Here is a 13,471-nt window from a genome sequence, read left to right on the forward strand (position 1 = left end):
CTTAGAATAATAGTCTCCAATCTCTTCCAGGTCGCTGCAGGTGTTGTTAATTCATTCATTCCTTTGTATGACTGTATGTATATATTCTATATATATATATATATCATGTTACAGTTTCTTTATTCACTCATTGATTAATGGGCATTTGGGTTGGTTCCATGATTTTGCAATTGTGAATTGTGCTGCTGTAAACATGCATGTGCAAGTATCTTTTTCAAATAATGACTTCTTTTCCTCTGGGTAGATACCAGTAGTGGGATTGCTGGATCAAATGGTAGATGTACTTTTAGTTCTTTGAGGAATCTCCACACTCCACACTTAGTTCTTTGAGTTTTCCATAGTGGCTGTAGTAGTTTACATTCACTGCATCCATGCCAACATCTACTGTTTCTTGAAATTTTGATTATGGCCATTCTTGCAGGAACAAGGTGGTATCACATTGTGGTTTTGATATGCATTTTCCTGATCATTAGTGATGTTATATACAAATGGCCAACAAACATATGGAAGTCATTTTTAGCACAAAACTTGCCTCCCGTGGCCATGTTCAACAAAGTGCTATGGGGACATAGCTAAAGAATCAGGAGCCCATCTGATGATAGCTTTGACTGTGGATGATTTAAACTTCAGTCTTCTCCTGATTGAGGACTTCTCATTCCACATCTCTGATGGTGATATTCTTAGTCATCTTTTCTGGCAAAATATATGGTTGTTTCTAAAATTAATTTCCCAAGTGTTAGTTTAACTAATGAAGGGAGTGTTTCCCAGTTTCACTGTTCTCTAGCTGTAGATCCCTGGAGTATATTCCACGTGCCAGTGCTTTCACATGCAGAACTAGGGTGTTGTTTAATGTAGAGAGACTTCAGGTGCTACCCATGATATAACCATGGCTGCAAGCAATAATGAGAAGGGGAGCAAGACGGTCAGAGACTGGGCCACAGTTTAGACCTGCCCCTTTATCAAATGCAGCTATGAGGAATGGGGTGGACACCATCCTGTGGCATCAAAGGCTGAATTGCCTCATCCCTGTATGGAAGGTGCCTGAATTTCTCTTCTCTCCAAAGCCATTTAAGGAATCTGGGGCATCCTGCCATTTCTGACTATCATTTTCCCATATCAGAACCCCTAAGAAAGAAACAATGCTAATAAATTGTGTTCACTTTTAACATAACTCTATACCAGGGAAAAAGAGGAAACCAATTTTGCTGTTGTTTTTTTTTTTTAAAAAATTTTCTTTTAAAAATTTGTGACTAGAAAAGTAGGGAAGCAAAAAGAGGCGTGAAGTTTTCTTGCCAATAAAAGCACACTTTTTTGGGGAGTCACGCATGGGGGAGAGTCAGGCCTTCAACGGAGAGATGTCTTTGGACACCCACTATAGTTTGTCAGTTTCAGATGCTAATAGAACCAGGCCTGGTGACTGAAGGGGAAAATGGAATATGAAAGCAAAATGAAAGAAGCCTATGAAGCAAGCATGTCATTTCTAAATGAAGGTTTCATGCAAAGGAATTGAGTCTTTTCACAGCTGAAAATGGAATCTTTAAATAAGATGAAATAAAAGGATGCTGTGGCTTGTTGCGAGTTCTGTAATGAAATACAGTTTTCCTAATATCGTGTGACCTGCATTTCTCCCTGCTTTATGGGTGCTATTCCTTGACGTACAAACCCGTATTTTCTCAAGTCAGCATTTGATGATGGATGTCAAAATACAGGCCATGTATTATGCATATAGCATTACCGATTTAAGGTGTTTACTTGTCAAGTTGAAGAAATTCAAAAACGTCACATCCACTGAATCTGCACAGCTGTCACTTCCAGTTTTTCATGCTTTTGAATGAAACTTCTGATGAAAACAGTTTAGTTTCCCCTTCACCATCCTAGAGGAAGAAAATAGCTAGCATTTAAAAATGCATGTTTTTGGTTGTGTGGTTGGCTGAAAAACACATATTCCAAAGTTTGAAAAGATGGACACTATAGTGTCAATCAAATGACTTACCCTTTTCATAGTATATTAATGTAAAGAGTCAATTTAAGTGCAGTCAGGGAATGGATATTAAGTAAAACTTTGTTTTTCTTTTGGAAAGTATGGCACTCAATGATAAGAAATGTACACACAGGAGAGCAGAAAGTAAGAAAACCCTTTTATATTTCTCTGGCATTTTATGCATTATGCACCTCCAAAACAATAGGCAATTATTGAGCTCCCTTATTTCATTCCTGACTCACACCTAGCCAAAATGCCAGACTCAACACAATCTTGTCACATTGCTGGAAAGTGAGTCAGGGAACTGGTCACATAATAATCTATTTGGAGTTTTGTCCTTGGAAATTTAGCGAGTGACTTTGTTCCTAAAATTCATCCCTAATTCATTGATAAGCCCATGTAGCATTCTGCTGAGGGCAAAAATGAGAAACCGAAGTGAATGTGAATGCTTGCCTGTCATCTAAATGTAAGTGCACTGGGTCTTGCCACTTGCGTGGAGATGCCATATGCTTCATTAGAAAAATTAATTTTCACCAGATGAATGCAGGAGGTAAATGGATTTCTAATATTGATATGTGCCCATGCAAAACCTTAACGAGGCAGCCATTCTGCCTAGCCAGGATATTTCTCACTCTCACTAAACTAAAAGTTACAGTTGTTCCAACCTCATCCAGGTATGTCCTTGGGACTTGGACCTGAGACCCAAAGAAGCCCAAACTGCAAAATTGGAGACCCAGCAGGCTGCTTTCCAATTTTCCCGTGTCCACATATACCTTATGTGGTCTGTGTTGGGCATGCTGAGAAGTTCAAGGGATCAGCCGTAAGCAGGTGGCATATACATCAGTCAGGAGGATTTAGGTGCAAGTAAACTCCTTCTCCATTTAGCTTAAACAGAAAAAATATGTACATCGTATTATATTGTGTGTATGTATATGTATAAATACGTGTGTTTGTGTGTGTGTGCGTGTGTGTGTGTTTATGTGTATAAAATCTCACATAGGGAGAAGTCCTGAGGTGAGATGGCTCCAGGCTGCTTGCCCCAGGAACTCCAGGACAGCTTTTCCTGTCATTCACTTGAGCCAAAATCACTAAGTTAGTTATGCCCTTAGCTGGTGCCTCAGTTCCTGACACTACAGGCACATAAAACAGTGCTCAGTAAATTAAAAGAGAATCTCTTCCTATATGTTTCTTTTTAAGAGCAAAGAAACACTTCCTGAAAGCCCCAGGAAGATTTCCTTACACCTCCCATTGGCCAGAACTCTGTGAAAACTGAGGCCTAAGTCACTCGCCAGCAAGAGGATAAGAAATTGATTGGTCTACGGTAACAGTCAGGCCAGGTTAGGTTATGTTGTGGTAACAACAAACAAACAAACAAACAAATCTCAGAGGATTAAAGCAACACAGCTTTATTTTTCACTCACTCAGAATGCTTTGTGGGTCTGGGCAGCTGTCCAGTGATGCTGTCTAGCTTTCATCTCCATGGTAACCTGTGTCCTCACAGTTGCCATGGCCTGGGAAGAGAGAGATGGCCGTCCAATACCTGAACCAGCAGTGATATGCATTGCTCTGTTCACTTTTCATGGGCCAGAGCATTTCATGTGTCACATAGCCATATCTAACTGCAAGGGGGAACAGGGGATAATTCTCCTGTGTCCCTGGAAAGAGATGGGAGCCAAAATCTATGAGCAGAATAAATAATTGGTGTGGAGTCTGGACTTTTTAGGGAACTATGAAGTGAGTTACGATTATAATGGTTTCCTACCTTGTCCTTCTAAAGAATAAAAAACTCATCAGAGTTTATCCTGGGAATACTAATTGTTGACCTGTGAATAATGCATAAGCTATATTTTTGGGGTTGTGTGTATATAGTGTACTCTCTTTCCAAATTTTCTACTTCTCTGATTTTTCTTCCTCCTCTGTTTCCCTCCAGGGTTCACACCTCCAGGAATGGATAGATCCTCTCCAGATAACAGCCCAGTGCACGGGATGTTACGCCAACCATCCATCACAACTGGGGTCAACATCCCCATCATCACTGAACTAGGTAGGGGTCAATGTCAGCTTTGGGGGGGATTTTTGTTCTCTCTTTCAAACCACAAAGGATATGAGGAGGTTGGTTTGTTTCTTAGCCCTTTCAACTTTGTAGCTGCTATGGGGTTTGTTTTGAGGGAGCTGGGAGAAAGGTATGGATAGAAATATGGCAGATTACTGGAAGAGAAAACTGATCTATCTTTCTTCTGAGATGAATAGACAGTTTCCTTCATGCTGGTCACTGGTTGCAAAGAAGCATGAGATGATGGATTTGCGATTGGGGCATACAATTGGGAATGGAGAGAAAAGGAGGAAAGGCTTAGTTCATGGATTTTTTCTGGTGATTTTTACTGTAAGAACCTCTTTTGAGCATTCTGTCTGGACAGCTCCTACAATCTGAGCCCTCCACAGATATGCAAAGCCTCGGATCTAAGCCAAACCCATTTTGGAAACAAGGTAGAAGCCCTGGGCTAACGTGTAATAACTCCACATTTAACGTATTATAGTTGAATATCTCAGCCAAAAGCCATTTTCAGCAAATGCCATTCTGGCCCCCAAAATGATGGGGTTTTGAGGGCCATGTTGGTTGGACAATAGAATCTAACTTCTAACCTGGCCATGGCACTCCCTATTACAATTAGTAAGTGTGCAAAACTGTAGAGTGGCCTCTTCCCCCAAGACAAATACAAACTACCTGTGGTCCGGGGTCCCTTTACTTGAGAATGTTTCCTCTGTTATTCCCTCACTCTCTTCTTTTTCTGTACTTTCCTCCACTCCCTTTCCCCAACCCTTAAATGCTGTATCCAATTAGCTAAACCGGGCAAGTTGCCTTTGGTATCAGTCAATCAGGAAAAAAACAGTGGGACGCACATTCTAATGATAACTGAACTGGGTAAGAAGCACTGTTTTCCTTCACATCAGTATCTCCTTTTGTTCTGTTGTTGGTGTTTCCAACTATCATCAGCTTGTTTTTATTTCGCCGGCTGTAACAGAAAGGCTACCCCATGGCACTGCTTTGAATGTGTTTTTATTTGTGGCTCTGGTTGGAATCGACTGTCTTGTTCTGGCCTTTCTTAATGATTTTTTCCCCACACAGCATCAGTAAACCTTTGATCACACCCATCTGACCTGGCAGTTGTTTCCAAAGCATCTTTGCTCTAATTCATTTTCTCTGGCCTGAGCCTTTTTTCCCCACTTTTTTTTTGTCACCCCGCTCTCCCGCCTTCTCCCTTCTACTTCTCTTCCAAATACACTGTCAGTTTGAGTGACATGTCTTCACAGCTCTCAGAGGAAGTTAAAGGAGAATATCAAAATTTTAAGATAAGAAACCTAAGATGGCACCTTCCCTCCAGCTGTTTATTTTTCTTTATTCTGACTTTATTTGCCTTTTTCCCCCCCTCTACTAGGGCATTTCTCAGAAGCTCTGGTTCTGAAGCCATAAAAACCCCTGGTCCCTCGGGGAACCTTTTTTACTAAAGGCAGATTTCAAGAAGGGTGCAGAGGATAACGTTAGCAGCCACCCAGGTGCAGCCCTGCACTCTGGCCCCCACTCCCAGCCCAGAACCCTCTCTGGGAGATTCACAATGGACTCAGGTGGAAGATAAAGGCCTCCAGTCATGACTGCATTTATCAGGCTCTTTCCCACTTCCCCATGACTTGGTTAATAACTCCATGAAGGGCACCCATCAGCAGCTGGTCTCAGAACTGGGGATTGATCTTCTAAATAGAGACAGCAAAAGTGCTGCTCAGCAGAGGAGTGGATAGAGAGGTGGGAGCACCTGCCTTCACATGACTCACAAATGAAATGAACACTCCATTTTCTTGGCCCAAAAATATATTTCAAAATAAGGGAGCAGGCTTTTGACACAGTAATCTTGCTTGCAAGGTGTCTAGAAACTAAGGAATAAATTGTCCACCACTCAACACCGCATTATTATAGGTATAGCTATTTATCAGGACAAATTCACTCAGGTCAGGGAGTATCACACTATTTTCTGTTTCCAACCATAGGATGGGTGTTTTTTCATGTTTAGTGTAGTTGTTTAAAAGCCCTAGGTTTCTGGATTCCTCTCCTCAGAACTGGAGGGCCACAAGAGACCCAGGGCTTGTGTGGTCCACACCTCTGGTTGGAAAATTAATCCAAACATCTCCATCTCACAAACCTACAGCAGCATTTCAGAATCCTCACTGCCAGGAATTTCATTTTCTATTTGAAATTCACGTGCTGCTGACTAACTAGGATATCTTAATTTGTCATTAGTAGAAGAGAAAAGGAAAAGCTTGGTGCCCCAAACTTAAGGCAACAATTCTGGTATTTGATTAGCATCATTGACTCTCCAGAAGCCTTTGTCCTACACCAGATTTCTTCCTTGTGTTCAGAGAATCTTTGAGGTGCTCACACCACCCTTATCTTCTGCCTTGAAACCTATTTCTCTAGCCGCTATAGCACCCTCCTCAGACCACTTCACCTCCCACATCCCCCACGAATACTTCTTATTTATCTACATGTTCTGAGATGTGTTCTGCCTTATGCCAGGCCAGTATAATGAATTTTAAGAGACACAGAGGGCACCAAGGCCACACAGGCTTTCAAAGCTGTGTAGCACATTCCACTCTTCATTTACTTGGAGACTCTCAATTGATGTTAGCATGGCAAAGGCTCCTCAGAGTCTCACAAGAAAGGACTGTGTTAAAGCTGTTTCACCTGACTATCCCAATTGTGTTTGACCACATATGCTTTGGGGTGATTATGTGAGTACCTCTTAGCACCCACATAATTATTGTTCTGTGAAATAGGCCTTGGGTAGCATTGCTTGCTCTCCTTCTGAGACTGGGTATTTCAGAACAATATACAGGGTATTCACTGGACCCTGGCTAGTCTCTTGGAGTGCTTTTCCCATGACCCCAAATGCCTAGCTCACTGACAATCTGGAGTCCCCTCCCACTACTTGGAGTCACTTCACCTCCATATCTGGTACCAACCCTTTCCCGTCTTCCTGATAAGAGGTAACAGATGCTGTGCTTTTTGGAGCACTGCCACACGTACTATTGGTGGCTATTACGAGTAACTAAAACCACATTCTTCCATATGTGGTCTCCGGTTTACATTTTCTGATTCACAAATCAGAAAGACTAAACAGTGACTTTCAACATTCCTTTGGACAAGTGAAGGGAGGTGAAGAAAAGCTACCTCTTGAAAGACCCCTGAGCAAGACCTTCAGTGTTTCCAAGAGAGGCAGAGGGAAGCTGGGCATTTTCATGCTGTAATGGGTAGACAGGTATTTAATGTCAGAAGGGAGATCATGATCGCAGCTGGCATTTATCAAGTCATGGCATGATCCAGATGCTGGACCAGGCTTTCTGGGCACAATCCCATTTGTATGAGCCTCCTGATAGCCTCATGAGAGAGTTGCTATAACTCCCCCATTTTACAGAGACAGAAACTAAGGTGTAGAATGATGAAATGCTTTGCCCAAGGAAGTTGGCAGCACAGGCTGGACTGAAGCCCAGTTGTCAGAGCCTGGATTTTGGACTTTCACCACTAGCCTGCAATTCAATTGCTGCTGAAACAATGGGTACCCAAATGTGACCAAGTTTGGAAGAACAGAACCAAGATTTTTCCCCCATTAGAATCTTTCTCTAGGGAAACAAGATGGTGTCATTTAAAAATACTAATTCCATGCCTAGCCTTTCATGCTAGTATCATTTATTCTGCTTTGTACAATAAACAAAAGTTTTTATTTTTTTTTAAAGAAGAGTTACCAAGAAAGTTGCTTAAAAAATTAAAACAATAACTCTAGAAAACAGAATTAGCTGTTGATACATTTAGAAAGGAATCAGGGAAAGGAAACCTCATCTGTTCTCTTCCTAAAAGCACAATAATTATTCCAGAAATTGTGAGTGCCCCTTTCTTCCATCCCCCCACCGACTTTTCCCCTATTACTTGCTCTGCAAAACTGATAATTTCCGAAGCCAAGATGGGAATGGAAATTAATTTGTCATTTAATTTTTAATAAGTTAAAGACATCTGAGTGACACAACTAATCAGTCTGCACGTGCGTGCGGGAGGAGTCCTTGAGGAATCCTCAGATGGAAATGAAATACAGCATCCAATGCTGCAACTGCTTGAATGCAAGCACATAAAAGATTGAGCTGTTTAGGAGGGGAAAGGGAGAACATGGGACGTCCCCATGCAACTCAAAATTCAGAGCAAGTCCTTGTCGGCAAGCAGCAAGAGACAGCCAGGCATCCGTCCCACCTGGGGTTTCCTGTGTATTAAACAGGGCCTGTTGGGTGTGGACCTAGATTTAGGGCCTGGGACCCCGGGGAACTACCCAGGCCAATCCCAGTGGGTAGGCTGTGGGATATGCCTGCGGGTGCATTCCTTGCTATCTGCCTTTGCTGTGCTGCCCTTCCAGCGCTCCTTACTCCCAGTAAGCTGCTTTCTTTTCTTTGTGGCTAAAATGACTCTCCCAGCATGGCTGCTCATCATTGAAATATGTCCATCTCTCAAAGGACTTCATTACCAAAAAGCACTGGAAGGTGTTTTTAGGTCATGATCCTAAAACTATGCCAAAAGACTGGCCAGCACAGTCTATTGGTGCTCCAGCGGCCTGCCGTGGAGCAAGCCTGCTCGAACTCATTGCTCTCCAGGTCTCAGACACTTAAACAGTGACACAGGAACAGTCCATTGAGTCCCACTGCGCCCTCACCCAAAGATCCATCTACAGCTTCTTCCATGCTTTTGTTTCCTCCTCAATGACTTCGGTGTTTCTAAACCGGTAGCCTGGTCTCCCTCTGGCTTCACTACCTGTGTGTGGTCTTCAGAACTAATTCTTATTTTATGCTTTTTCCAGTGAATGATACTAATGTTCAGTTTTTGGACCAAGATGATGATGATGACCCCGATACAGAACTGTACCTCACGCAGCCCTTTGCCTGCGGGACAGCGTTTGCCGTCAGTGTCCTGGACTCGCTCATGAGCGCGGTGAGTTATTCTGTTCCCTCCTCCTCACTCAAGGGTGGAGGATGTGCCAATGGAGCACCTCCAACCTTTGAGGCCCTGGGCTGCACTGGGGCCAGAGTGGAGAGCAAGACTCCTGGAAACTCACACTCTAGAAGGGGAGACCCACATTATAAAACCATCACACAACTAAATGTTTGATTATAAATTCCTCAAGTGCAAGGAAGGCAAGGCAGGCTAGGAGGAAATATAGGTGAGGACTTGACCTTGTCTTGGGGATCCCAGAAAGATTCCCCAAGGAAGTTGTACATTTTATGCTAAAATTTGAGCCATAAAGAGGGGAGATCTTGAGGAAAGAGTATTCTCTGAAGAAGAAAGAGAGCAAATGCAAAACCTGGTGATGGTGGAGGGAGGAACCTGAGGCTTTCAAAGAAGGCAAAGAAACCCTGTGAGGCTGGGCCATGGTGAGACAAGGGTGCAGGAGGATGGCCAAGGTTAGACCTGTAGGACCTTGAAACCAATTTTCATGGTTTTGGACTTTTTCTTAATAATGAGGCATTGAAGGATTTTAGTTGGAGAGTGACATAATCAGGTTCATGTTTTAAGGGGATTGCCTTGGCTGTTGTGGGAAGAGATTGAACATGAGCAGGAGGTGGAGAGAACAGTGGGTCAAAGGTGACTACTAGACCTGTCACTGAGACTGAAGTCCTGGGGAGAGAACCAGGCATGGAGGCAAGGCCTGGCAGGGTATCTGCTGCAGGGAGGAGTTAGTGGCAGAGAGAGGAGGGTGGGCTGGCCGAGGGATCAAACACAGCTTTGGTTTCTTTTATAACTTGACGTACATCTAGCAATCAGGCATTTTTTTTTTCACTTTTGTGACCAAAAAACAAATAACAATTAAAAAATAGGTCCCAACTTAATGGAGCCATCTTTCACTGCAAAAGGCAGAAGGAGACATTTAGAATGAGTCATAGCCTGGGTATTATGAAGTCTTCCCACTGAGCATCTTTATTTGTTATATAGAAAAGCTTTTTATTTTGGAGTTCTCAAATTCTCAGTTTGTGAAAATGCAGACATAGGCTGAACAACAACTGACCTTTGGAGAATCCATGAAAAAGAGCTTTTCTGAACACATTAAAACCATAAACAGAACTCAGAGTTTTTACACACATATATTTCTTGAAGTGCTGAAGGTTATTCTCCTGAATATGCTAAACAACTGATATGCTAATTATGCACCAGTCTCATCTATTCATTAAATAATGCTAGTCCCAGAAGGACCTCTATTTGAGGAAAGAAAACATACAGCTTTTTAAGACTAATTTGGGTTATTCTGTATGCCTGAACATTGTCCAGCTGCAAGCATATCTTAGTTAAAAATGAGAACGTTGGATTTAAAAGTGATTGTGAAATGACATTCATCTGAATTAAGGTTGACTGGGCTTCATGCCATGCCATGGCTTTCCAAGCCAACAGGGAGATAAAATGGTCCTTGGAAAAGGGCCCCCTTGGTTTCCTGGGGCTCATGATCTTTCTTATGGCCTGCTGACACCAAGGCTGACCTTTCTACCAGCCAGTGATGTTGGGCTCAGTTTGGGCAAACTCCTTGAGCAAGCCAGAAGGAATGATAGAAGCTGTAAGATGTATTCCTAAGAACACCGTATTCTCAGTCATAGGCCTCATATTCTTCAAATCCAGTTTCAAATGGATTTTGGTAATTCAGCTCATTAGAAATTTTTATTTTAGTTCTGATCCTAATTACAGAGATCTCAGAAAGACTAGTCTAAGAGCTGGTTAAACTATTTACAGTAGAATTTTTTTTTCAGGACTACAAAATACTCTGATAACATTTTTTAAATTCCAAATTTATAAAATTGTTTATGTTTCTACATATCAGATATTCAGTATGTTTCTAGCAGGACTGGCTACGTAATTTGCAAGATCACTTTTCATGGGTTATTAAGAATTTCAAAATGGTGACAGCGGAGTATTAAAACAAAAGAGACTTGGGGCTGGGCGCTGTGGCTAACACTTGTAATCCCAGCACTTTAGAAGGCTGAGATGGGCAGATCACTTGAGCCCAGGAGTTTGAGACCAGTCTGAGCAACATGACAAAATCCTGTCTCTACTAAAAATATTTTAAAAATCAGCTGGGTGTGGTGGTGCGCAACTGTAATCCCAGCTCTTGGGAGGCTGAGGCATGAGAACCACTTGAGCCTGAGAGGTGGAGGTTGCTGTGAGATGATATAGAGCCACTGAACTCCAGCCTGGGTGGCAGAGTGAGACCCTGTCTCAAAAAATCAAACAAAACAAAACAAAACAACAAAGATGCATCTGAGAACAGACCCTGTGCAACCACAGAGGCTGAACACCCATGAAACCAGCCCTGGTTCCAAGGAATAAAATCGATTTGAGCACCAGAGAACTTCTTCTCAACACAGACAAAGGGGCATATGGTAGCCACGGGGTGGAGGTGGGGGCCCATCTGGATGTGAGTTGCACAAGCATCTATATCATTAGTAGGTGGTCAGTTCTTGGAAATTCAAATGAGAATTCAAAGTGAATTGACTTGAAAATTTTAAACAAGCCATCTCCCATCTCCTTTGAAATGCAAACAAAAATGTTTGGGATAGTGTGGTAAGGCATGTTTGGATGCAATAGTGTGAGATCAGCATGTCTTCTGCATTCTAGCCTGGGATAAAAGGGTGTTAGAAATCTGGTAACTGTCATTGTATTTATCATCAGCAGCATCATTTACTAAGTGCCCAGAACTGTGCGAGGCACTTTAGCTACACTATAGGATCTTTTGGACAATAATGTGAATACCCTCGGTTTAAGTGTTGAAGCAAGACATATTTAAGTAACTCATTGATGGTAACTTTTCAAATCATTAATCAAAATGCCTATCAAATTATTCCAGGTCTTATTTTCATTGTCTAGGATGAACAAACTTCATAATGAGGTCTTGAGTAGGGTCTGAGTCCACAAATCCAGCTGGATCTAGACGTTTTGATAAAATGTTACCTGTGATTTCTTTGCATTCTACTCCAACCCTAATGTATGAAAAAGCAGATTAGTCAAGTGCCAAGGCAGTAACTAGAAGGAACAAAAAGGGCTGTCAGGAATATAAATTGAGAAAGTGAGACTCCTCCAAACAGCAGGAGACAGAGGTAAACTTCCATTGCAGGCATTCACTCATAAGCAACTTCACAACACACACAAAGCTCTTCAGGTGTCGACAGTCTCCTTTTTCTAGCGCTCCTCCCCAAATTGTCATTTAATCATGTGTCTAAACATTCTCTGAATATTGTCCTTCATAACCCAACTCCTGCTGCTTACTGCTTCATTTGTTAAAAGAATAATATTTTGATTCATCACAGGCATTCCTGGAACAGATCAGGATGTTACAGACATGGCCCTGTGGCTTTATCTCGCAAATCAACTGCAGAAACACAGGATGAGAGGGAATAATTAGGCTTTTGGATATATGTCTCTAAGAAGATCACAACTTAGAAATGTATTTTTCAGAATGATACCATCTTGATGCACACAGTCACACTAGATGAAAGGAACCCTCTCTGTTTTTAGGGATCAAACTCACTTATGAGTATTCAGATTTCTTTTTCACCCAACTATCATTTTCTCCCAACCCCAGCCCCAATTTAAGCTCCACTAGGACCCTGGAAAGTGAATACTGGACATGGACTCAAGAGCCAGATGGCTTAGGTCTGGATTCCAGAACTGCTGTTTACTGGCTATGTAACCTTAACCTCTCTGTGCCTCAGTTTTCTCATCTTTAAAATGAAGATAATAATAGTACCTGTCACAGGGTTGCAGAGATGAGTAAATGGGTAAAGGTTGTAAAGCAATTAGAGCAGTGCTTAGCACATGACAAGCTCTGTATGTATTTATTGTTGCTAGTGTTTATAATCAATACATTTATTGGGCACTTACTGGACAGCAGGTATGATTCCCCATGCTGGGGATTCAGTTGTGGAAAAGAAAGATGAAGACCTTGCCCTCATGTTATTTAAACTTTCATTCTAGTGGGTTAAGAGTAAATAGGTAAGTGAATAAATGGATAGTGTCACATAAGGATAATTGATTTGAAAAAACATGAAATAGCTTGAATGGATGTGGAGACCTGTTTTACCCTCAGTGGTCAGAGTAAAATTATCCTAAGAGGTAACGTTGAAGCTGACACTGAAAAAGCCAGAAGGAGAGAACACTGCAAAGGCCAAAGCTGCAAAGTGGTGACAAGCTGGGTTTGGTTTGTTGGAGGAAGCAGCTGGAGGCCGTTGTGGTTGGAAAGTGGTAGACAGGAGAGCAATCAAGAAGGCAAGGCCGCTGGCCACACTGAATATTCCAAGTACAATAGACCACATCCGGCCAAGTTCTAAGTCTGGGATGAGACACTTCAGACTTGATGAGAGGATCCACCTTCTTCTGAAAGCCACCAGTATCCTCCTAATGCCACTGTTTCTGGATACGCTGGC

At 42.1% G+C, this 13,471-nt stretch overlaps 1 protein-coding gene across 9 annotated transcripts in view; it reads left to right on the forward strand.

Moving 5' to 3' along the window:
• KCNMA1 (potassium calcium-activated channel subfamily M alpha 1) overlaps positions 1-13,471 on the forward strand; it is a 762,160-nt gene that overhangs the window by 716,061 nt on the left and 32,628 nt on the right. For all 9 annotated transcript variants that reach the window (XM_007962879.3, XM_038010343.2, XM_007962885.3 and 6 more), the window contains 2 exons: positions 3,912-4,025; positions 8,869-8,999. In XM_007962879.3, coding sequence (XP_007961070.1) covers positions 3,912-4,025; positions 8,869-8,999 — 245 coding nt within the window. The remainder of the gene's footprint in view (positions 1-3,911; positions 4,026-8,868; positions 9,000-13,471) is intronic.

Source organism: Chlorocebus sabaeus, chromosome 9 (assembly GCF_047675955.1).
Source record: "Chlorocebus sabaeus isolate Y175 chromosome 9, mChlSab1.0.hap1, whole genome shotgun sequence".
Lineage (NCBI taxonomy): Eukaryota > Metazoa > Chordata > Mammalia > Primates > Cercopithecidae > Chlorocebus > Chlorocebus sabaeus.